Below are 26,406 nucleotides of genomic sequence, written 5' to 3' on the forward strand. Positions count from 1 at the left end.
CATGATCACCCCTCATTCTTCTAAACTCTAGTGAATCTAGGCCCAATTTACTCAGCCTCTCATCATAGGACAACCATCTCATCCCAGGAACCAATCTAATGAACCTTTACTGTACTGACTCCAAGGCAGATATATCCTTCCTTAGATATAGAAACCAAAACTGCAGACAGTACTCCAGGTGTGGTCTCACCAAAGCCCTGTACAATTGTAGCAATATTTTCCTATTCTTGTAATCCAATCCCCTTGCAATATAGACCAGTATGCCATTTGCCATCCTAATTGATTGCTGTACCTGCATGCTAACTTTCTGTGTTCATGTACAAGTATACCCAAGTCTCTCTGAACATCAACATTTAAAAGTTTCATGCCTATTCAAAAGTATTCTGCTTTTCTATTCTTTCTACCAAAGTGAATAACCTCCCACTCCTCCACATTATATTCCATCTGCCACCTTGTTGCCCACTCACTTAACCTATCTATATCCCTTTGCATCTATATACATTGTTACAAGAGTTTTGATTTTTTTATTTGCAAGCTGAGTGTGGTTAAAAACAGAGAAAAAGGATTTTTCTGTGAACATTGAATGCTGAAACTTGGTGTTTGAACTGAGTGGGACCGACTGCAAGACACCTGTTCCAAGCAACTCAGCAGAGGGAAATGACAGGTCACATGACTTATTGTTAGAATTCAGTTTCATTTTGCTTTGTGAAAGACCAGTGCTGGACAGGCAGGAGGCAGATCAAATTGGCTGGGACCTGTTCTGCAGACCAGAGAAAAAAGACTTCTCCCTGAAAAAGATGGCTTGCTTCTCTTGTAAAAAGAAATTCTGTATTTGAGATGGTGGCTGTGGTCTGCCTGGAGAGAGGAAAAGACCCCTGGAGAGGAAAACACCCAGGAAAAGAGGAGTTGCCACTCTCTGTGGAGAAATGCTCCTTTGCTGAGAGGAAGCCCTGCATTTTAAAAAGGTAGCAGATTCCTATTGCCTCCAGTGTCTGAAAAATCTCTGCCTCAGGAGTGATTCCTGTTGCTTCTTATGTTTTGGGAGATCCTGGAAGCTCAGGAAAGCTTCTATTGCTAGATTGCTATTTCAAAACCCAAGTAGACCTGTTGCTGCATCCTTTGCTGAAAGATCTGTGTGATACCTGTGGCAGATGAAGTGCCGTGAATGCCTACCTATCACAGTTTGTTCATCAACCTCACCTGTGAGACTTTGAGTGGCATCCGACTATTTGACTCTGGGATACCTCACTGACCCTAGCAAAACTGGAGTCAATGGGAATCAGGGGGAAAACCCTCTGCTGGTTGGTGTCGCACCTAGCGTAAAGGAAGATGGTTGTGGTTGTTGGAGGTCAATCATCTCAGCTCCGTGACATCGCTGCAGGGGTTCCTCGGGGTAGTTTCCTAGGCCCAACCATCTTCAGCTGCTTCATTAATGACCTTCCTTCAATCATAAGGTCAGAAGTGGGAATGTTCGCTGATGATTGCACAATGTTTAGCACCATTCGCGACTCCTCAGATACTGAAGCAGTCAGTGTAGAAATGCAGCAAGACCTGGACAATATCCAGGCTTGGGCTGATAAGTGGCAAGTAACATTCACGTCACACAGGTGCCAGGCACTCAAACAAGAGAGAATCTAACCATCTGCACTTGACATTCAGAGGTGGTGGAAGCAGGTACAATAGCGACGTTTAAGAGGCATCTTGACAAATACATGAATAGGATGGGAATAGAGGGATACGGTCCCCGGAAGTGCAGAAGGTTTTAGTTTAGGTAGGCATCAAGATCAACGCAGGCTTGGAGGGCCGAATGGCCTGTTCCTGTGCTGTACTGTTCTTTGTTCTTTGACATTCAATGGCATTACGATCGCTGTTTCCCCCACTATCAACATTCTGGGGCTACCATTGATCAGAAACTGAACTGCAGTAGCCATATAAATACCATGACTACAAGAGCAGGTCAGAGGCTAGGAATCCTGCGAAGAGGAACTCATCTCCTGACTCCCCAAAGCCTGTCCACCATCTACAAGGCACAAGTCAGGAGTGTGATGGAATACTTTCCACTTGCCTGGATGGGTGCAACACCAACAACACTCAAGAAGCTCGACACCATCCAGGACAAAGCAGCCTGCTTGATTGGCACCCCAACCACAAACATTCATTTCCTCCACCACCGACGCACAGTGGCAGCAGTGTGTACCATCTACAAGATGCGCTGCAGCAATGCATGAAGGGTCCTTCGACAGCACCTTCCAAACCTGTGACCTCTACCACCTAGAAGGAAAAGGGCAGCAGATGCATGGGAACACCACCACCTGCAAGTTCCCCTCCAAGCCACACACCATTCTGACTTGGAACTATATCACCATTCCTTCACTGTCGCTGGGTCAAAATCCTGGAACTCCCTTTCTAACAGCACTGTGGGTGTACCTAACCTACATGGACTGCAGTGGTTCAAGAAGGCAGCTCACCACTACCTTCTCAAGGGCAATTAAGGATGGGCAATAAATGCTGGCCTAGCCAGCGACACCCACATCCCAGGAATGAATAAAAAAAGTCCTACCAGAATGTAACAACCTAATTATTATTCCTAAGAAACAGTTGTAAACTAAAACATCCGTTTTTCCCAGTTAACCATTTTTTTGAATGTATGTGTGTGCATGAGGGTTAGGAAGTATAAGAAGTTTGAAAAGAATCCTTTCACATATAGAGTTCTGATTATTGTTTAAGACTTTGTTTATTAATAAACCCCGTTAATTTTGTTGTTGTTTAAAGAAACCTGGTTTGGTGTGCTTTATTCTGGGGGACAAATAGTGTTTAATTTGGCTATTTTCCTGTAGGTGGGAAACTTTACTAATATGCTATGACCCGTGGATTAGTGGGACTGAATTAACAGTGTATTGCTCCCGCCTTGGTCGTAACAACATGATATAGTGTGCACAGTACATTGTGATGCAGGATATAGTATACACAGTACATTATGGTACATGATATGCATACACAGTACATGGTGGTACATGATATAATATACACAATATATTGTGGTAATTGAATAGTATACATGGTACTTTGTAGTATATGATATAGTATACACAATAGATTGTAGGACATGATAGAGGTACACAGTACATTGTAGTATATGATATAGTATGCACAGTAGATTGTCATATGTAATATAAAATAAAAACAAGAAATGCTGGAACCACTCAGTAGGTCTGGCAGCATCTGTGAAAAGAGAAGCAGAGTTAACGTTTCGGGTCAGTGACCCTTCTTCGGAACTCCGAAGGGTCACTGACCCGAAACGTTAACTCTGCTTCTCTTTTCACAGATGCTGCCAGACCTGCTGAGTGGTTCCAGCGTTTCTTGTTTTTATTTCAGATTTCCAGCATCCGCAGTATTTTGCTTTTATTTTAGTGTCATATGTAATGTTGTATACATAGTACCTGGTTTCGTGTACATGGAACGTTCTGATATACAATATTTTTTTTTATTTAGAGATACAGCACTGAAACAGGCCCTTCGGCCCATCGTGTCTGTGCCGACCATCAACCACCCATTTATACTAATCCTATATTGATCCCATATTTCTACCGCATCCCCACCTTTCCTCAATTCCCCTACCACCTACCTATACTAGGGGCAATTTATAATGGCCAATTATAATGGTGAAAACCCATGCAGTCACAGGGAGAACTTGCAAACTCCGCACAGGCAGTACCCAGAATTGAACCCGGATTGCTGGAGCTGTGAGGCTGCGATGCTAACCACTGTGCCACTGTGCCGCCCTACGCATTAAATGGTTTTGAATACATGGCGCATTGTGGTGTAACATATACCACAATGTTTCCTCTGTCTCTGGGGAATTGTTTTAATCATGAATAGCTTGCCCTTAAGGACTTGGCTGAGATCAGAAACATGTACCACATGTACCTTTATACAATACTGTAATGTGCTGTGTGTACCAATTATCACAATATACAGTTCATAGTGTACCATGTACCTACAGTGTACCTGTCATGCTGTACCATGTACTATGTATATCATACCGCATGTCACACTGTAAAGTTTGTTATTTCCCCGCGAGTGGCTCTCTAGCAGAGCAAGACTACACCTTCTTCTGGCAGGGCAGGGATCCTGAAGAACCAAGACAGCATGGAGTGGGCTTCGCCATCAGAAACTCCTTGCTCAGCATGATAGAGCCTCCCTCAAATGGCTCGGAACGCATACTGTCCATCCGACTGCTCACCACCTCTGGTCCAGTACACCTACTCAGCATCTATGCTCCAACACTCTGCTCCGCACCTGAAGCTAAAGACCAGTTCTATGAACAACTCCATAACATCATTAGCAGCATCCCCAACACCGAACACCTATTCCTGCTGGGGGACTTTAATGCCAGGGTTGGGGCCGACCATGACTCATGGCCCTCCTGCCTTGGGCGCTATGGCGTTGGAAGGATGAATGAGAACGGGCAGAGACTGCTTGAGTTGTGTACCTATCATAACCTCTGCATCACCAACTCGTTCTTTCACACTAAACCCTGTCACCAGGTTTCATGGAGGCACCCAAGATCACGTCGTTGGCACCAGCTAGACCTCATAGTCACAAGGCGAGCCGCCTTAAACAGTGTTCAAATCACACGCAGCTTCCACAGTGCGGACTGCGACACCGACCACTCCCTGGTGTGCAGCAAGGTTAGACTCAGACCAAAGAAGTTGCATCATTCCAAGCAGAAGGGCCACCCGCGCATCAACACGAGCAGAATTTCTCACCCACAGCTGTTACAAAAATTTCTAAATTCACTTGTAACAGCCCTTCAAAACACTCCCACAGGGGATGCTGAGACCAAGTGGGCCCACATCAGAAACGCCATCTATGAGTCAGCTTTGACCACCTACGGCAAAAGTGCGAAGAGAAATGCAGACTGGTTTCAATCTCATAATGAAGAGCTGGAACCTGTCATAGCCGCTAAGCGCATTGCACTTTTGAACTACAAGAAAGCCCCCAGCGATTTAACATCCGCAGCACTTAAAGCAGCCAGAAGTACTGCACAAAGAACAGCTAGGCGTTGCGCAAACGACTACTGGCAACACCTATGCAGTCATATTCAGCTGGCCTCAGACACCGGAAACATCAGAGGAATGTATGATGGCATGAAGAGAGCTCTTGGGCCAACCATCAAGAAGATCACCCCCCTCAAATCTAAATCGGGGGACATAATCACTGACCAACGCAAACAGATGGACCGCTGGGTTGAGCACTACCTAGAACTGTACTCCAGGGAGAATGCTGTCACTGAGACTGCCCTCAATGCAGCCCAGCCTCTACCAGTCATGGATGAGCTGGACATACAGCCAACCAAATCGGAACTCAGTGATGCCATTGATTCCCTAGCCAGCGGAAAAGCCCCTGGGAAGGACAGCATTACCCCTGAAATAATCAAGAGTGCCAAGCCTGCTATACTCTCAGCACTACATGAACTGCTATGCCTGTGCTGGGACGAGGGAGCAGTACCCCAGGACATGCGCGATGCCAACATCATCACCCTCTATAAAAACAAAGGTGACCGCGGTGACTGCAACAACTACCGTGGAATCTCCCTGCTCAGCATAGTGGGGAAAGTCTTTGCTCGAGTCGCTCTGAACAGGCTCCAGAAGCTGGCCGAGCGCGTCTACCCTGAGGCACAGTGTGGCTTTCGTGCAGAGAGATCGACTATTGACATGCTGTTCTCCCTTCGTCAGATACAGGAGAAATGCCGTGAACAACAGATGCCCCTCTACATTGCTTTCATTGATCTCACCAAAGCCTTTGACCTCGTCAGCAGACGTGGTCTCTTCAGACTACTAGAAAAGATCGGATGTCCACCAAAGCTACTAAGTATCATCACCTCATTCCATGACAATATGAAAGGCACAATTCAACATGGTGGCTCCTCATCAGAGCCCTTTCCTATCCTGAGTGGTGTGAAACAGGGCTGTGTTCTCGCACCCACACATTTTGGGATTTTCTTCTCCCTGCTGCTTTCACATGCGTTCAAATCCTCTGAAGAAGGAATTTTCCTCCACACAAGATCAGGGGGCAGGTTGTTCAACCTTGCCCGTCTAAGAGCGAAGTCCAAAGTACGGAAAGTCCTCATCAGAGAACTCCTCTTTGCTGACGATGCTGCTTTAACATCTCACACTGAAGAATGCCTGCAGAGTCTCATCGACAGGTTTGCGTCTGCCTGCAATGAATTTGGCCTAACCATCAGCCTCAAGAAAACGAACATCATGGGGCAGGATGTCAGAAATGCTCCATCCATCAATATTGGCGACCACGCTCTGGAAGCGGTTCAAGAGTTCACCTACCTAGGCTCAACTATCACCAGTAACCTGTCTCTAGATGCAGAAATCAACAAGCGCATGGGTAAGGCTTCCACTGCTATGTCCAGACTGGCCAAGAGAGTGTGGGAAAATGGCGCACTGACACGGAACACAAAAGTCCGAGTGTATCAGGCCTGTGTCCTCAGTACCTTGCTCTACGGCAGCGAGGCCTGGACAACGTATGCCAGCCAAGAGCGACGTCTCAATTCATTCCATCTTCGCTGCCTTCGGAGAATACTTGGCATCAGGTGGCAGGACTATATCTCCAACACAGAAGTCCTTGAAGCGGCCAACACCCCCAGCTTATACACACTACTGAGTCAGCGGCGCTTGAGATGGCTTGGCCATGTGAGCCGCATGGAAGATGGCAGGATCCCCAAAGACACATTGTACAGCGAGCTCGCCACTGGTATCAGACCCACCGGCCGTCCATGTCTCCGTTATAAAGACGTCTGCAAACGTGACATGAAATCGTGTGACATTGATCACAAGTCGTGGGAGTCAGTTGCCAGCATTCGCCAGAGCTGGCGGGCAGCCATAAAGACAGGGCTAAATTGTGGCGAGTCGAAGAGACTTAGTAGTTGGCAGGAAAAAAGACAGAAGCGCAAGGGGAGAGCCAACTGTGCAACAGCCCCAACAAACAAATTTCTCTGCAGCACCTGTGGAAGAGCCTGTCACTCCAGAATTGGCCTTTATAGCCACTCCAGGCGCTGCTTCACAAACCACTGACCACCTCCAGGCGCGTATCCATTGTCTCTCGAGATAAGGAGGCCCAAAGAAGTATACCATCTATCACAATGTACAGGTACGCTATACCTTGTGCCGCAATGTCCATGCATATTATACTGTATTAAACTTGTCAGACATAACTTGACTTTTACTAATCTGTGCTGGCTGTTCTTCATTAACCTATGTCTTTCTAAGTAATTATTACATTTATCACATATCATAGCCTGTAGAAGCTTACCCACTACTGGTGTTGGTTGACTGATCTATAATTATCTGGTTTATTGCTTTCTCTCTTTCTGAATAGAGGTATTAAATTGGTAACCATACAGACCCCTGGCACAACTTCCAAGGACATTTGAAAAATTATGGTCGTAGTTCTATTATTTCCTCTTTGGTTTCCTGCAGCAACATTAAGAGTTCTCTCTCTGTAAAACCAAAAGAATTTCTACTGTTCCTCGTTAAACTGCACTAACTCTAGTGCAGCCTAACAATACAGTCTATTAATATACCAACACAATGTGCTGCAGGTTCACAATTCCCTTGTGGTTAGTTTTTGATCTCAACCAAGTCTTCAGCGGTCAGCTGGTCATGGTTAGAGATATAGAGGAAATATCAGTGAATGAATTTAGCGTGTACTGGCTCACACATCATCTAGTGGCATAAGAACATCTTACTGGAGAATGCTGAGGCTTTAAAAAGCCAATAGGGTGAAGCCAAACTTGTGTTAACTGATAGGCTTACGGAGGAGATGGTTCTCCACATCATGGGGACAGTTCTGACAGAGGCATGACATCCAATGTCACTAAGAACATTGAGGATGACAGTATGTCGTGCCATATGCCCCTTCTAAACTCCCAGCTCACCCTCATCCTGCTGTCTGGCATGATGAGCAAGCTGTAGATGGTGTGACCATGGACCTCTTACTTTCTTCCTCTTCCCCCCTTCCCTCATACCAACCTTCCACTTTCTGATAACCTGCTTTCAGACACCCAAGAGCTGCCACCTGCCTGCCTAGCACACCAGGAGGAGAGACAGAGAGAGCAACAGCACAGCACTGAGGAAGTCACTTGATCTGATAATCACAGTCATCCGCTCAGATGCTGGGACTGCACGTGTGTTAGAAGCTATTCTAGAGTTGGGATTTGTACATGGTGAGACACTGGGCACAAGTGGGCTGTAGCCAGGCCAGGGGGAAAGGATAGTTTGTGTGCCAGTTCACTGGAGGGGGAGGTCACAGACAAGTTCTGCTACAGGGGACTCAGATGAAGACCTTAATGGGGCAAGATACAGAAGAATGCTGATGCTGGGTGCTTTGGCTGGCCTGCCTACAGATTCCTGTCACTGTCAAGTAGTCTGGCTCCAACTTGGCAGAGGGCATCGCGCAGAGCTTGTCTTCTCTGTGCCTCTGTTCCATCTCCCTGTCGTGTTGCAGACCCAGAGGCACTGCAACTACAGCCCCCATACCTGTTGCAGCCTTTGTGTGGACAGGTCACCAAATCCTCTAAAATAAAAGCAAAATACAACGGATGCTGGAAATCTGAAATAAAAACAAGAAATGCTGAGTATTTCCAGCATTTCTTGTTTTTATATCACCAAATCCTCTGCCTTCCCTGTGAGGATGCAGCAACACTACCTGCGAAATCCAGGAACTCACCACAACACCTCCAAAAGCACTTCATAGTACTTCCAGACACTGTGCAGTAGCAGAAGCAATTCTAAAATACCTTCCCTGCAAATTGGGTGTCTGACCCTTTAACACTAGTGCTGGGCCCCTCTTGCAGCTGAACATATGTTCTTTGGTGACTGACAAGCAAATACTTTGAATGGACCTGCGTGGTCCAAGTTTGTAAATAGTATCACAGAATTGTTCTAGCACAGAAGGAGGCCATTTAACCTAATGTGTCCATGCCAGCCCTCTGCAAGAGCAACTCGGCTAGTCTCACTCCCCTGCCCTTTCCCCGTAACCCTGTAATTACTTTTCTTCAGGTCCTTATCCAATTCCCACTGAAAGACATGAGTAAATCTGCCTCCAACATAATCTCAGCCAGTGCATTCTAGATACTAACCACTTGCTGCGTAAAAACGTTTTCCCTCTTGTCGCTGTTGGTTCTTTTGCCAATCACCTTAAATCAGTGTCCTCTGGTTCTTGACCCTTCTGCCAATGGGAACAGTTTCTCTCTATCTACTCTGTCTAGAACCCCCACCCATCATTTTGAGCACATCGATCAAATTTACTCTCAACCTTCTCTTTTCTACATCATCCTGACTTGGAACTATATCATAGTTCCTTCACTGTCGCTGGATCAAAATCCTGGAACTCCCTTCCTAACAGCACGGTTGGTGTACCTACACCCCAAGGACTGCAGCGGCTAAAGAAGGCAGCTCACCACTACCTTCTCAAGGGCAATTAGGGATGGGCAATAAACGCTGTCCTAGCCAGTGACACCTGCATCCCATGAACAAATTTTTAAAAACATAACACCCCCCACACCGCCCCGCCCCCCACCGCCAGCTTCTCCAATCAAACCACTTAACTAAAGTCCCTCATCCCTGGAACCATTCTCACAAATCTTTTCTGCACCCTCTCCAAAGCCTTCACATCCTTCCTAAAGTGCAGTGCCCAGAATTGGACACAATACTCCTGTTGAGGCTGAACCAGTGTTTTATAAAGATTCAGCATAATGTCTCTGCTTTTGAACTCTATGTCTCTATTTATAAAGCCTAGGATCCCATATGCCTTTGTAACCACATTCTCAACCTGCCCTGCCACCTTCAACAATTTGTGTACATATACCCTCAAGTCTTTCTGTTCCTGCACCCTCTTTAGAAATGTACCCTTTATTTTATATTCAATATTTTATGGAGCATCAAATCAACCAGTAAGGCTGAGTGACATCATGATAGCCCTAATTCATGTTTGACTAATTTGCTAGAGTTCTTCGAAGCTGTAACAAGTAAAGTGGATAATGGGGATCCTGTAGATGTTGGATATCTGGACTTCCAGAAGGCATTTGATAAGGTGCCACACAAAAGGTTAATACACAAGGTAAGTTCACATGGAGTTAGAGGCAATTTATTAGCTTGGATAGAGGATTGGCTAATCAACAGAAAACAGAGTCAGGATAAATGGGTCTTTTTCTGGTTGGCAAGATGTAACTAGTGGGGTGCCACAGGGTTCAGTCCTCGGGCCCCAACTATTTACAATCTATATTAATGACTTGGATGCAGGGATAGAAGGTACTATAGCCAAATTTGCAGATGACATTGAAGTAGGTGGGACAGTAAGTTGCAATAAAGAAATAAGAAATCTACAAATGGATATGGATAGAATAGATAAATGGGCCAAAATTTGGCAGATGGATTTTAGTGTGGATAAGTGTGAGGTTATCCATTTTGGTCGGAAGAATAAAAAGGCAAATTATTATCTAAATGGAGAGAAACATCAGAGTGCTTCGGTGCAGAGGGATCTGGGTGTCCTCGTGCATGAATCGCAGAAAACTAGTTTGCAGGTACAGCAGGTGATAAAGAAGGCAAATGGAATTTTGGCATTTATTGCAAAAGGAATAGAGTATATAAGTAGGGAAGTGTTGCTACAACTGTACAAGGCATTAGTGAGACCACACCTGGAGTATTGCGCACAGTTTTGGTCCCCTTACCTGAGAAAGGATGTAGTTGCATTGGAGGCAGTTCAGAGGAGGTTCACTAGATTGATTCCAGAGATGGGGGGGCTTGTCTTATGAAGAGAGATTGAGCAGTTTAGGCCTTTACTCTCTCGAGTTTAGAAGAATGAGAGGAGATCTAATTGAGGTATATAAGATGATTAAGGGGATTGACAAAGTAGACATAGAGAGGCTGTTCCCTCTTGTGGGGCAATATAGAATGTGGGGTCATAGTTTTAGGATAAGGGGTAGCAGATTTAAAACAGAGATGAGGAGAAATTACTTCTCTCAAAGGGTCGTGAATCTGTGGAATTCACCACCCCAGATTGCAATGGATGCCGGGACATTGGGTAAATTTAAAGAGGAGATAGACAGATTTTTAATTAGAAATGGGTTGAAGGGTTATGGAGGATGGGCAGGAAAGTGGAGTTGAGGCCGAGATGAGATCAGCCATGATCGTATTGAATGGCGGAGCAGGCTCGAGGGGCTGAATTGCTCCTAGTTCTTATGTTCTTCTGTAATTCAGGGGCTGCTGTTGCAAGCAAGGTGCACCTACATGAGCCCCTTTCCCAGCACAGGGCACCAAGCAGAAAATGGCTAGAAGCGCAGCACCTCACTCAGAGGGCCTCCAGCTCTGCTATGGATCTGAATTTATGCCCAATGAGTTAGTTTTAAAGATGCCTATTTCTGATAAGGAACTTAATGATTTTGTTTGTGAGAGGTAAGAGGAAGATGTTGAAAGCACAGAACAGCAATAATTGAGCGGATCCATTAAACATTGTGTCGATATTCCGTGGTAGTTGTCTGGCTTTGTTATCTTCATCTGCTGAGATCCAGTGTTTTCCCGGTGTTGAGTCTGATTATTGTTACTGTTCTTTTGATCGAGGTTTTCTTTTGAGTACTTTTAAGGATGTTGTTGAATGTCAATTATGACCCAGAGTGAGCGTTAAGGCAGAACGTTTTCCTCAAATGAATGTCCACGGCACTCAGACTCTGGCTAAAGGTTGAAGTGGGAAGGGGTAGAGGGCCCTAAAGAATGTGGGTAATGATAGCAGAGGCAACTTCACCCATTACCCAACCACTGGTTGAAGAAGTGTTCTCCTTTTCCATTATCCTCAGTGAGCTCATCAAAATAGCCTTCAGTAGTTCAAAGACTTGGTGGTTTTTTCAGTTTGGTGATTGCAAAGTTATCACTAGAAATGTTTACCATATTGATATCAACACACTTTAGGAGAAAGCACACTGAAATCATTTGGTTTTTAAAGCTCCCAAACAGATGTTGTGGAATGTAGACACAATGATCAGTGTATTCAATAGCCTTCAGTTATAGTTGCTTTCACCCATTTACGTCTCACATACCAGGCAGAATTATCAACTTCTTTCTTGTATGGAGATATCTTTAATATTAGTTATTAGATACAGTTCTTGTGATACCTTTTTCTTCTATTTCCTTCTTGAGTTTCCACTCTCAATCATCTCCTTCTACTTCTACCTCTATAATATTGTCAGCCTCTGCCATTACCTTAACCCATCTATGGCTGAAATTTTCCATCTATGCCTTTGTCACCTTCAGACTCAATTACTCCAGTGCTCTCTTGGACAACCTCCCATCCTTAACCCTCCATAAAATTGAGCTCATGCAAAACTCTCCTGCCTGTGTCCTATACTGCACCAAGTTCTACTTATCAATCATCCCTATCCCCACTGACCTATATTGGCTGCAAGGCCACTGACAGCTCATATTTAAAATTCTCATCATGGTGTTTAAATCCTTCCTGTATCAGCTTTGGTTCAGTCGTAGACTTGAGTGCATAATCTAAACTGATACTTCACAGCAGTACAGGTCCAGCTGTCAAAGCTGCCTTCATTTGGACGAGATGTTAAACTGTGGTCCTGTGTATCCTCTCAGGTGGGCATAAAGGATCCCGTGGCACCGTTTGAAGAAGAGTATGGACTTCTCCCAGCGTCAACATTTATCCCTTAACCAACACCACCAAAACAGAGTATCTGATTATTCATCTCACTGATGTTTGGCTGCTGTACTCTCTACATTGCAACAGTGACAGCATTTCAAAAATATATCACATGCTTTGGGATATTGTGAATAGTACAAATTCTACCTTTCTTTCACATCTATCAGGCACAGTCACCTGGAATGTTCACAGGGGCTGTCCAGCAGATGATCGTTGGAGCTGATTGGAAATTGTATAAATGGCTGTTTAAGCCATTTTCTACCAATCTTCAACCAAAGTAACTGCAGGAGAGCAGGAGAATCCCTCAGAAATTCAGGCCAGTCTTCACCCAGCGAGGTCACAAAGATATATGGAGTAGAAAATGGGCACATTTGTTTGCTGCATTTGCGGAACTCATCTGAGATTAGGAAAAAGGCACATTGAGTGAGTAATACAAGGCTGAAAATCTATGTGTTGTGATCTCAGCAGTTTTCCTGGGATTGCACCCACTGGTACCCTGAAGCACTGACCCCACTGGAGTTTGCTGCCTCACTTGCATGGGACTGGGGGCACCTACACCATTATAGCTGAATCTTAAGTGCATCCAGCCTTTTGCTAGCAATTTCGCTGGAGTTACAGAATGACTTTGGCAGAACAGCCGAGGAAATTTGTCTCTAAAGTGTTTACTTGATATCTAACTCATTTTTTTTTCATTGGTCAATTAACATTTATTTATAGATTGCTGACATTTAAGATGTTACAGTGTTTTCAGTTTCTAACCAAAGGATCCTTTATACACATCCAGAATTGTGGAATGCATGGAATCTAACACAACTTAACAAAACTAAGCATACATATAACACCTAACAACAGAACTATACGTACATTTCATGAACCTAATGCAGGGGAAATACAATGAAAAAAGCTGCATGAGACAGAGTCAGGCATGACCAGAACTAGCCTCTTCTGTTTTCAGAAGGGCTTTAATTCAACAAGACCATTCATCCACAAGCAATACTCAGGCAATATGAACACGGAGGGGCTTGGGCCAGGAGGTGGATCTCCTCGTCGGTCTGCTCCTGGGCCTGGCCAAGGTGGCAATTCACAGGTCCAGGTTGCGGGCCGTCGGGGGGTCCGTCCTCCCCGATTGCCTGCCCCTGTTCCGCGGTTACGTTCGCGCCCGGGTGTCCCTGGAGAAGGAGCATGCGGTGTCCGCCGGTGTGCCTGAGGCCTTCCGCGACCGGTGGGCACCGCAGGGACTGGAGTGCATCGTCGACGCCGAGAATGGCATTTTAATTTGAGTTTTTTGTTGATTTATCTGGTTTTAATAAAGTTATTTTAAAACTGTAAATATGTATATAAAGGGGGCCTGAGGAATAAAGGCCCCCTCGATGTGAAAAATATAAAAGGGGCCTGGGGTATAAAGGCCACAAAAAAAAAGAAGAAAAAAAGAAAAACGAAATAAGTCATTAACAATGACAATGCAGAAAGGCTACTGTCCTAACAGGGTGTGAAAAAAGTGCTTAAATGTTTCATGCAGAATGCAATACAAATGTAAATAGCCTAGATTTTCCATGCAAATTACCAATACATGAATATACTGGTGATAGATCGCACTACATGATATCTAACTCATGCTGTACCTGGCCTGGGAGTGTTTGATGGGGACAGTGTAGAGGGAGCTCTACTCTGTATCTAACCTGTGCTGTACCTGGGAGTGTTTGATGCTGACGCAGGGTGCATAAAGTGAATTGTGTTCCCATTATTTGGCACTAACATCCCTGACCATGAATACAAATTAACCCTTAAAAATGTTTTGAAAATCTTTTTACAGCCTCACAACTGAATAACCTTTTGAATGAGCTACCAAGAGTTGCTGGTAGCCATGAACCATTGCCCTTCAGGAGCAATGAGGAGAAAAGGGAAGAATAAAAGGCTTACTGCTTGCACTAAAATCTAACTGAGCTTTGCAGTGGTCAATAAAACAATGCTATAAGGAACCCTTTCCTTGCAGCAGTTCATTCTCCGGTTACTACTGGGGGGTTTGGTTAATGACCACATTCTAATAAATGGAATGAAGTGGTAGCAAATTGAATGCACCTAATGAAGTGGCTGGTGGTCCAGAGGCAGTTAGTGTAGATTTCAGATTTCCGACATCTGCAGTATTTTGCTTTTATATTATTATGGCAGTCAGTGTGTAGTTGGTACAGTTATTATTCCCAGCTGTCCGTCACTGTTTTAAGGCTGACGGGCACAATCATTACTTCAGCTCAATGAAATAATTCACTTTAGTTGTAATTGAGCCCTCACAAAGAGGAGCCATTATTCAATGCACATTATTTAACAGATATTCTGGATGCTTTTGTTGGTGTTCAATGTTATTTTGCACTATAAAAAGTTAAAATCAAGATTGAGCAAAGCTTAAACAATGCAAGTAAAATTAATTTTGTATCAGAACAAGATAAATTTGTTTTGGGCTATGTTGCATTTCTCAAATTTCTTCTCACTTTCGCAAACGTTTGGGACAGTTTTCATCTTCAGATGTAAGTCAGTTCTAATTTGGTTTGCTTTGCTTTCAGACTCGCCTGAATCCCAAGTGAACACTCAATTATCTGCTCTAATTCCACACATTAGTTGATCAGTTGGTGTGTTCTGATTGGTTGGTTGATATGCTTTGGTTGGTGTGTGTTGGTTAGTTGGTGTATAATTTGACTGATTATAATTTGACTGATTATATTCAATGTTCTCATTTACAGTTTGCTCCTTTGTAGTCCACAAACGATGCCATGAATTTGTCACCTTCTCCTGCCCAGGCGCAGATACAGGACCTGCCTCTGAGGTAAGAACTTTCTGTCAGTGCTCAGAGGTTTCAAGTATATTTGCTGATGATCCTGTAGGAGTGATGGTGTCAGTATTTTTATAAATGCTGAAATGTGTCTTGGGTAGGCTGATGGGAAAGATGCACATTTCAAGGGGTATAATGTTGAGAAAGGTACATTGCCACTATGGGGTGTGGGGAGTTTAGAATGCAGCGTCAGTTATGGTTGGGTTTAGAAGTTTGATGGTGCATTGTCAGTAGGGTTTGGGTTGTAGAGATCAATGTGGGGGGTGTTATGGAAGTTTGAGGATACAGTGTCCGTGAGTAGAGGCATGGAAGATAGTTAAACACATCAATCTCTATTGTCTTTAGGCCCCAACCTTAATCATCTTTCCCTGCCAGGAGGTTACACCTGCCTGTTCTGTATCTGCCACATGTAAATGGTGGCAGCAAGGTGCCTGCCTGATTTTCCTTTGCTGCCACTGCCATTTCCAGGAGATGGGTTTCAGTAGCCCCTGGTTAGAGGGCCTCGTATTGCCCCCGCTCCCCTTCCGCTCCCCCACCAATCCAATCATTCCATAAAATGTTACTCCAATTTCGGGCCCCTTCTACCCTCTTTGAGACTGCTGTCTCCTCTTTGATGCAGCGCTGTCTCATCTTCCTGCTCTATCCTGGTGATGGAGATCTTTCTGGGCCTTCTCTGCATTGTTATGGAGCCCGGGCCCAGAAAAAAAGGTGGTGGGAGGGCGGTTGTTGTGATTTCTTCAGGGCAGAGGTCCTGCTTTGACCTGCTTGGGGTGGAATTAGGAAAATCTGGTGTAATGTGTATATGTGTTTTGAATGTTCTCCTTTGTGTTCCTGGGCTAGGTATTACCATATGCTTTAAGAAGACAGCCTCCTTCTATTTCAGGTGATGGAGTTTTGGTTACTAGAGCGCTGGCTAGATTTAGAGAATTTGCCCACAATTCCATTTTTTTCTGAAACTAAGTCTCAACAATGTTGTTTTTGAGTGCACTACCTCCTAAAAAGGGAAAAAAGATACTGGTCGTTTTTAAAAATGCAAGAGCTAGGAAATCCGACTCATGAGCCATGGAGAGCTGCCTTCTTTTTCTCATTTTCTTAAAGGAAATGCATGTTCATCCTCATTGAAGCTGAGCATTGACATTCTCCCTGACTGGCTCGACAATGCTTTCATGAAATGGTTAGTTGAAGTTTACTGGACATGATCCGGCAAACATGTACATTCAGGCAAACCTGTACAACACAGCTGGCAGATGGAATGAGTGGGTGGTGTGGCACACATTCCCAGTTTCATTCTGCAGTGTTTCCCCAGGATGTGCCCACGCACTGTTTATTCACTGCAGTAATGCAGAATCCTTCAAAATAACTAAGTATTCTCAAACTGCAGAAATCTCCTGGCTCTCTCACAAATTTGTGCCCACACATATGTGCCGAAATAATGAAATGGTTATTTATGCAGGGTTATGTGCAGTCTACATTTCACAGCACATCCTTGTTTTCACATCATTCTTTACCAGGAATCTTTCCTTTACTTGCAGCATGATATTATTTGAGTTGTGCCAAAGTCTCTGAGGTGCCTTATTATAACAGGACGTTTTTCTCTTCTGCAGTCATATATTACCCACAAGGGCCATGCTCTCCTGTTTATATGGAGTATTCCTGAAATGGCTCTATCTAGTGCTGAAGTCACATCTGCCAGATGTTCACTGTAGCCTAATAGTAATCGATTGACAAACTGCAGTTACAATAAGAAATGAGATAGGTCAAAGTGTCAGATTGTTGGGGATTAACTTCCAGTGTGTAATGGGAGAGTTAGTTGATGTTTGCCAGTCAGATTGTGATGGGTGGGCATCCCATGTCTTCTCTAGTAAATGGTTTACCTCTGGAGTGGGCATTCTAATCTCTACATGGTACATGCTGAATGAAGGCGGAGGTTTTGATCTTCAGTAAATTCAGTAGTTTGGGGCCGGTTTCACTGTAGGTGTGAGCCTAAAAGTTACTAATGGTGATATCAGAAGCAAAGCAAAGCTAGGTATATCAGGAATAAAAGAATGACTAGAGTTAGATTAGGGCCAATCAAGGATAGTAGTGGGAAGTTGTGTGTGGAATCAGAGGAGGTAGGGGAAGTGTTAAATGAATATTTTGCGTCAGTATTTACAGTAGAGAAAGAAAATGTTGTCGAGGAGAATACTGAGATTCAGGCTACTAGGCTAGATGGGATCGAGGTTCACAAGGAGGAGGTGTTATCAATTTTGGAAAGTGTGAAAATAGATAAGTCCCCTGGGCCAGATGGGATTTATCCTAGGATTCTCTGGGAAGCTAGGGAGGAGATTGCAGAGCCTTTGTCCTTGATCTTTATGTCGTCATTGTCGACAGGAATAGTGCCGGAAGACTGGAGGATAGCAAATGTTGTCCCCTTGTTCAAGAAGGGGAGTAGAGACAGCCCTGGTAATTATAGACCTGTGAGCCTTACTTCGGTTGTGGGTAAAATGTTGGAAAAGGTTATAAGAGACAGGATTTATAATCATCTTGAAAAGAATAAGTTCATTAGCGATAGTCAGCACGGTTTTGTGACGGGTAGGTCGTGCCTCACAAACCTTATTGAGTTTTTCGAGAAGGTGACCAAACAGGTGGATGAGGGTAAAGCAGTGGATGTGGTCTATATGGATTTCAGTAAGGCGTTTGATAAGGTTCCCCACGGTAGGCTATTGCAGAAAATACGGAAGTATGGGGTTGAAGGTGATTTAGAGCTTTGGATCAGAAATTGGCTAGCTGAAAGAAGACAGAGGGTGGTGGTTGATGGCAAATGTTCATCCTGGAGTTTAGTTACTAGTGGTGTACCGCAAGGATCTGTTTTGGGGCCACTGCTGTTTGTCATTTTTATAAATGACCTGGAAGAGGGTGTAGAAGGGTGGGTTAGTAAATTTGCGGATGACACTAAGGTCGGTGGAGTTGTGGATAGTGCCGAAGGATGTTGTAGGGTACAGAGGGACATAGATAGGCTGCAGAGCTGGGCTGAGAGATGGCAAATGGAGTTTAATGCGGAAAAGTGCGAGGTGATTCACTTTGGAAGGAGTAACAGGAATGCAGAGTACTGGGCTAATGGGAAGATTCTTGGTAGTGTAGATGAACAGAGAGATCTTGGTGTCCAGGTGCATAAATCCCTGAAGGTTGCTACCCAGGTTAATAGGGCTGTTAAGAAGGCATATGGTGTGTTAGCTTTTATTAGTAGGGGGATCGAGTTTCGGAGCCACGAGGTCATGCTGCAGCTGTACAAAACTCTGGTGAGACCGCACCTGGAGTATTGTGTGCAGTTCTGGTCACCGCATTATAGGCAGGATGTGGAAGCTATGGAAAGGGTGCAGAGGAGATTTACTCGGATGTTGCCTGGTATGGAGGGAAGGTCTTACGAGGAAAGGCTGAGGGACTTGAGGTTGTTTTCGTTGGAGAGAAGGAGGAGGAGAGGTGACTTAATAGAGACATATAAGATAATCAGAGGGTTGGATAGGGTGGATAGTGAGAGTCTTTTTCCTCGGATGGTGATGGCAAACACGAGGGGACATAGCTTTAAGTTGAGGGGTGATAGATATAGGACAGATGTCAGAAGTAGTTTCTTTACTCAGAGAGTAGTAGGGGCGTGGAACGCCCTGCCTGCAACAGTAGTAGACTCGCCAACTTTAAGGGCATTTAAGTGGTCATTGGATAGACATATGGATGAAAATGGAATAGTGTAGGTCAGATGGTTTCACAGGTCGGCGCAACATCGAGGGCCGAAGGGCCTGTACTGCGCTGTAATGTTCTAATTCAAAGCCTTAACATGTTTATATGATCCTCTTTGATGCAGCTGTTAACTTGTTTGTTTTAAACTCTGCTAAAATAGCACTTATACAAAAGAAAAATACTGCAGATGCTAGAAATCTGAAATAAAAATGGAAAATGCTGGAAACACTCAGCAGGTTAGGCAGCATCTGTGAACAGAAAAACAGTGAATGTTTCAAGTCTGTGACATTTCATCAGAACTGTGAAAAGTTAGAAATGTAATAGGTTTTGAGCAAATGAAAGGGCAAGGGGGAGATGGGAGGTAAAGAAAAGAGAAGGACTCTGATAGGGTGAAGGACAGGAGAGATTAAAAAACAAAAGGTTTCTTGTTACAAAGCCAAAGGGCATGGTAATGGGACAAGTCCAGATGAGATGTGAATGGCAGAATAGCAGCCGTCCGAACACAAAGTAAAGGGATTAAGACAGAAACGGGGGGGGTGGGGAATGGAAGAAGAAAATAAATGAGGGCTGGGAAATGGGGTGGACCAAGTGTCTATGGGGTAACATTTGGATAAGAATGATCATCGTATCATAAGGTTTAGACTTCTAATGCAAAAAAGCAAGGAACAATATAAGATAGAACAGCTAGATTGGAAGAGGGCTAATTTCAATGCACTGAGAAGGGATCTAGCCAGGATAAAATGGAACCAAAGATTAACAGAAACTGTAATGGAACAATGGATTATCTTTAAGGAAGAGATATTTCAGGTGCAAGCTAGGTACATTCCAACAAAGACAGAAGGTGGAGGAACTAAAAACAGGGCTCCTTGGATGATGAGAGAGATAGAGATTATGATGAAACAAAAAAAAGAGGGTATATGATGTGTGTCAGGTGAATTCTTCAAATGAGAACCAGGCCAAATGCAATAAATTGAGAGGGGAAGTGAAGAGGAAAATAACACCGGAAAAGAAATAATATGAGAATAGAATGGCAGGTAACATAAAAGGGAACCCAAAAATCTTCAACTAGCATGTAAATAGTAAGCAAGTAGTAAGAGATGCAATGGGCCCTATTAGGGACAAAGAGGGAGACAGTAATATATGCTTAAAGACACAGGGCAAGGCTAGAATACATAATGAGTAATTTGTATCAGTGTTTACTAAGGAAGAGGAATCTGACAAAATATCGGTAGGGAAAAGATTGAGAGGGAGGAGGTACTGGAAAGCCTGGTATGCTTAGGGTAGGTAAGTCACCTGGTCTGGATAGCTTGTATCCCAAGTTGCTAAAGGAAATGGGGGTGGAGATAGCGGAAGGGCTTGCTATAACCTTCGAATCTTCCCTAGATATGGGTGGGGGGTGGGGGGGAAGTGCCAGAGGATTGGAGAGTGGCAAATGTAACACCCTTATTCAAAAAAGGGTGTAAGGACAGTTCTGGTAACTACAGGCCAGTTAGTTTAACATCAGTGATGGGTAAGGTTTTAGAAAAATTAATCAGGGGGATAAAAATCAACAGGCACTTGAGAGGTTTGAGTTAATTAAGGATAGACAGCACAGATTTGTAAAAGGCAGATCATGCTTGACTAATATAATTACATTTTCTGTTGAAGTAACAGAGAAGGTTGGTGAAGGGAATGTGGTGGATGTTGTTTATTTGGATTTTAAGAAAGCGTTTGATAAAGTACCACATAAAAGCTGGTTAACAAAATTGAGGCTCATGGAATGGGGGAGGTGGTCAGTGTCCAATCGGATAAAAAATTGGCTTAAGGACAAAAAACAGTGAGTTGTGGTAAATGGTTGTTTTTCAGACTGGAGGATGGTAGTCAGTGGTGTTTCCCATGGGTCAGTGCTAGGACCACTTCTATTTTGCTATTTATAAATGACTTGGATCTTGGAATATAGAATAGAATTTTAAAGTTTGCCAATGATACCAAACTTGGTGTGGTAAACAATGAGGATGATACAAACTGCCTGCAACATGACATAGATAGGCTAGAGGAATGGGCAGATAGCTGGAAGATGAAATTTAATACAGACAAGTGTGAGTTGATGCATTTTGGCAGAAGGGATAGGGTGAGGCAATATAGACTTAATGGCACAGTTCTAAAGAGTGTGCAGGAACAGAGGAACCTGGGGTGCATGTGCACGATCTCTGAAGGTTGCAGAACATATTGAGAGAATGGTTAAAAAAGTATATGGAACCTTTGGCTTTATAAACAGAGGCATAGAACACCAAAACAGGGAAGTTATTCTGAACCTTTTATAAAGCACTGGTTCGGCCCCAACTAGAATATTGCATCCAGTTGTGGTCACCACACTTTAGGAAGGATATGAGGGTCCTTGGGAGGGTGCAGAGGAGATTTACCAGAATGGGTCCAGGGATGGGGGATTTTAGTTACAAGGTTGGGTTGGAAAAGCTGAGGTTGTTCTCCCTAGAGAAAAGGAGAATGAGGGGGGATTTGATAGAGGTGTATAAGATTATGACAGGCTTAGATAAGTTAGACAAGGAAAAACTGTCCTCGGCCCAACCATCTTCAGCTGCTTCATCAATGACCTTCCTCCATCATAAGGTCAGAAGTGGGGATGTTTGCTGATGATTGTACGATGTTCAGTACTATTTGCAACTCCTCACATGCTGAAGCAGTCTGTGTTCATATGCTGCAAGACCTGGAGAACACACTGGAGGTGGTAGAAATGGCAGAGATGATGCCACTGTCTCCACCAAATACATCTTTCCCTCTCCACCACTTTCATCAGTCCGAAGGAACCATTCCCTCCATGATACTCTGATCCACACCTCAGTCACCATCAACACCTCCCCACCTTCCTATGGTACCTTACCATGCAAGCGCAGGAGATGCAACACCTGCCCTTTTACTTCCTCCTTTCTCACCATCCAAGGCCCAAACACTCCTTCCAAGTGAAACATCGCACTGCTCACCATGTAGTCTGCTGTACATTGGGGAGACCAAATGCAGACTGAGTGACTGTCTTGCAGAACACCTCCGTTCAGTCCACAAGTGAAACCCCGAGCTTCTTGTCACTTATCAGTTCAATTCTCTACCTTGCTCCCACTCTGACCTTTCTGTCCTTGGCTGCTACAGTGTTCCAAGTTTGGAACAGCTCCTCATCTTTCCACTTGGCACTTTACAGCCTTCCGGACTCAACATTTGAGTTCAATAATTTTGGATCATAATTGTAATGAGTTCTTTATGTTGTCTTATGCAACATAAATGAGAGTGTGGAGTCCAGTTATGCTGAAGATCTCTAACAGGTTTTTATTCACAGCTAAATTATTATATCCAGTATAGAGCAAACTATTTACAGAGCCTTCATCTGGATGTTACAGTTGCAGAGTGATGCTGGCTTCGAGTCACATGACTACATCTGGTACTTAGCTCATTAGGATACTGGGATCTTAAAGGGACATCACTCTTAAGGCAATCATACAACAATATCCTCTGCCTTCATTTTTTTCTTTTTCTTGTGTTCCTTTTCCCTTTTGTTTCTTTCTTAATCCCTTTACTTTGTGTTCGGACAGCTGCTATTCTGCCACTCATACCTCATCCGGACACATTTTTGTTTCTTTACTTGTCCTATTACCATAGCCTTTGGTTCTGTACCATGAAACCTTTGGTCATTTAATCTCTCCTGCCCTCCACCCTATCACAGACCTTCCCTTTTTTCTTTACCCTTCCCCGCCCCCCCCCCGCCCCCACCGCCCCGCAGTCCCTTTCATTTGCTGAAAACCTATTGCATTTTTAACTTTTCACAGTTCTGATGAAAAGTCACAGACCTGAAACATTAACTGTTTTTCTCTCCACAAATGCTGCCTAACCTGCTGAGTATTTCCAGCATTTTCTGTTTCTATTCCATTAAAGCACTTGTCTCCGATTCTGCTAGCTGTAGTTTCCTCCGTTCCATGGTGTTAGTGAAGGAGTAGGTGTGAGTATAAAGTGCTTCATATTCACAGCAACCTTTTCACTAAAAATAACGTGGAAAAAAAATAACCAATATTTTCTGTACCTGGTACCTGCTGAGTTTATCACTGGTTAAGGGGATGGGTCAATCTGAAACAGCAAAAGCTAATTGACATGTAAATTGCCTTACAGTAGGTTCTGCTCATTTATTTAACATCTTGAGATGTTAAATATATAATCATAGGGAAATTTAAAATAAGACCATGCTGTGTTAAACTTCCTCACCTCCCTGTGTTAATCTTGCAAAGTCCCAGATCTCAGTACAACATTACAGCCTATTCAACTGCTCCTGGTTGCTTTACAGTGTAAACATTTCCATTGTCCCAGATTTCCAGACCCATGGGGGGGTCATTTTCGCCTTCACCCACTGAGTGGGAATTTGATACAGCAGATTGTTCACCTTGTGTGGAACCATAATACTGAAATCAATGGGATGAAAATCAGCCAGTTCAACAAAAACTGGGCTGAATTATAAGAGCCTGTGCCGATCTCGGCGGCAAGCTCAAAAAAATGGTGGACCACACGCTTGGGCTGCACGCTAAAGAGCTGCCTCGATTTCATTCATGGCGGCTCATTTAAATAGTCGGGGTGGCCCACTCCCCACCCCCCCCCAACTCCCCCCCCCCCCCCACCACCCACCACCCCCCCACAATCACATGGCGAGGGCAGGCTGTCTGTCCCTGGCAGTGGCATCAGCTGCCTGTGCACAGGCAGCTGGCGCCATTTTTAAAGGGCAGCCAGCCCTGCCGGTCAACTTAAGTTTTTAAGGGTATGCCCCACCCCCCAAAATTTATTAAATAAATTTCCAGCGCCCCTTTCCCACCCTCCAATAACAACAAACATTAACTTTTTGCCCTTCACCCACCGAAAACACTTAACTTTTAAATCTGACCTTCCCCTTCACCACCCCCCTTCCCACCAAATCCTACACCCATTCATTACGTGTATTTGACCCCGTTTCCCACCTCTCCCGCCCCCGCACTGAAAATCTTAACTCCTGCCCCCTCCCCACCAGTGTCACACCGGCTTTCCCCAGACGGGAAATCGAAGGTGCGGGAGTGCCGGCCGCCGCGACGAAGATCGCAGTGGGCCCGGAAGATTGAAGGTAAGTTGATTTAAATTTATGCATGTCATTAATTTAAATAATAAAATCCAGGTCCCGTCACCCAGCGGTGGAGGGGGAGATCGGGGGGGTGGGGCCACCTCACAGCCTCATGCCGCCAGGAGGATCGGGCCGGGTCCTCCTGGTGTCGGCCTCCGTGGCAGACCGCTGCCAGTCCCATCTTTCTGCCTCCCCGCCACAGATCGCTATGTTGAGGGCTTGGTAAAATCCAGCCAGTGGGTGATCTGTGCCCCCAGATCTACCCCTAGGCAGTGAAGGTGAAAATGAGCTCCATAGTGTTCAGAGAGGTCTGGATCACCTAGTTTTGGGCTGAGGTTAAGGGTTCTGGTGGAGTTTGCAGTCGTGCCGCCAAGGTTACAGTGGACGTTTCTTGGAACAGCCGAGCAATTTCAACCTCGTGGTATCTTGGGATCAGGACATTGTGTAAACATGGTATGTTGTACTGTAAGGTGTGTGAACAGATGATGGACAAATAAATTAGTGGGGCACGTAAGGCGAGTTGATTTGTGGACTGAACAATTTGGGACTGCAACGACTCTCTGCAGAAAACAAAACACAATGCCAAAGCTGTTAATTCCTTATCTTAGAATGATCAGACTTTGCCTCGGGGTTTCAAAACAGCCTTTCAAGAGTGCAGTAAAAGTTTTATTGCTTTCTCCATGTTACTTTTATTATCTGATAAGATTAATTATTTAAACCTGTAAATTACTATTCATGTTGAGCCTACTACTGTGATATTGGTAGGTTACTGAGCAGTAATTTTGGAGTTTTGTATGGTATCTATTTCCCACCCATTACAGATTGCTGTTGAGAGAAGTTTTGGTTCTGTGTGGTAAGTATCATGGTAATTAACCTTGCTTGACTTGGAGCTCCGCTTCAAACCCCACGTCCTTTCTGTCACATAGATTGCTTCCATCCCTACCTCAGCCTCTCTGTCCCTGAAACCCTATTCACATTTTTGTCACCTCCAGACTCGACTACTGCAATGTCTCATTTGCCAGCATCCAATTCTCTGCCCTCTGTAAATTTCAATCCATCCAAAACTCAACCACTTGTATCCTGTGCCAGACTCAATCCTGCTTGCCCATTCCCCCTATTCCTGTAGACAATGGCTCCCTATCCCACAGTTCATTAAATTTAACATTAACATCCTTGTCTTCCAATCCCTTTGTGGGTTCTCCCCCGTCAATCTCTGTAACCCCCTCCACCCTTGCATCCTCTCCTGCATGCTTTTTGTCTTAACTCTGACCTTTGTGCATCTCCCCTCCCCATGCCCCACCATTGGTGGCAAAGCCTTAGCTGCTTCAGCAGGAGCAGGAAAGAGCTGCCCAAAATACTGAGTGGAATCCAAGGCCTACCTCACCAGGTACAGTCACCTGCTAATGGTGGACAATGTGTGCTTAAAGAGGTTGAGGTTGAGCAGGGAAGCTGTGCCATCTCCTTAAGAAAGCACTCCAGACCAGCTGAATTTGCATCTAGCTCCTTTAAGATTAACACTGGGGATATGTGCAGTGTCAGTAGATGACAGATGCATCACTCATCAGGCCCAACATCTTCATCCACTTTCTCTACTGAAGAAGAGCAGAGATATGAGAGGGCAGCTGCTGGTTCGTTCTTAATCCATGGTCTTGTTGCCTTCACTCATTGGGACTTCCTGTACAATACTATCCCTTAAATGAACCAAAAGGGACATTATTCTCCCAATGTCCAGATGGTACATGACCATCTGCACAGAATCATAAAGGATAATGCCTTCCCCGGAAGCTGTAATGATGCCTTCATTTAAGGTAGTTATCCATGTCATCCTCATCTAAAGGTGAATAAAGAATGGAAGGATGGTTTTAGGGAGATCGAGACAGCTGTGGTGGAGAAAGACGTCAAAATGACATTGAGAATTTGGTGTTAAACCAACAATGCAGCAAAGAGGGATGGCACTTCAAGTTCATTTGAACACCAGTATCACAACAATATCATTTCACAATTCTCCAATCTACAACTGCAAGTCAAC

The 26,406-nt window shown here is 44.3% G+C and overlaps 1 protein-coding gene across 2 annotated transcripts in view; it reads left to right on the top strand.

Moving 5' to 3' along the window:
- LOC137383326 (protein kinase C beta type) overlaps positions 1-26,406 on the top strand; it is a 296,759-nt gene that overhangs the window by 123,655 nt on the left and 146,698 nt on the right. For both annotated transcript variants that reach the window (XM_068056010.1, XM_068056009.1), the window contains exon 3: positions 15,456-15,538. In XM_068056010.1, the coding sequence (XP_067912111.1) occupies positions 15,456-15,538 (83 nt within the window). The remainder of the gene's footprint in view (positions 1-15,455; positions 15,539-26,406) is intronic.

The sequence above is a fragment of the Heterodontus francisci genome, chromosome 24 (genome assembly GCF_036365525.1).
Source record: "Heterodontus francisci isolate sHetFra1 chromosome 24, sHetFra1.hap1, whole genome shotgun sequence".
In the NCBI taxonomy this organism is placed as follows: domain Eukaryota; kingdom Metazoa; phylum Chordata; class Chondrichthyes; order Heterodontiformes; family Heterodontidae; genus Heterodontus; species Heterodontus francisci.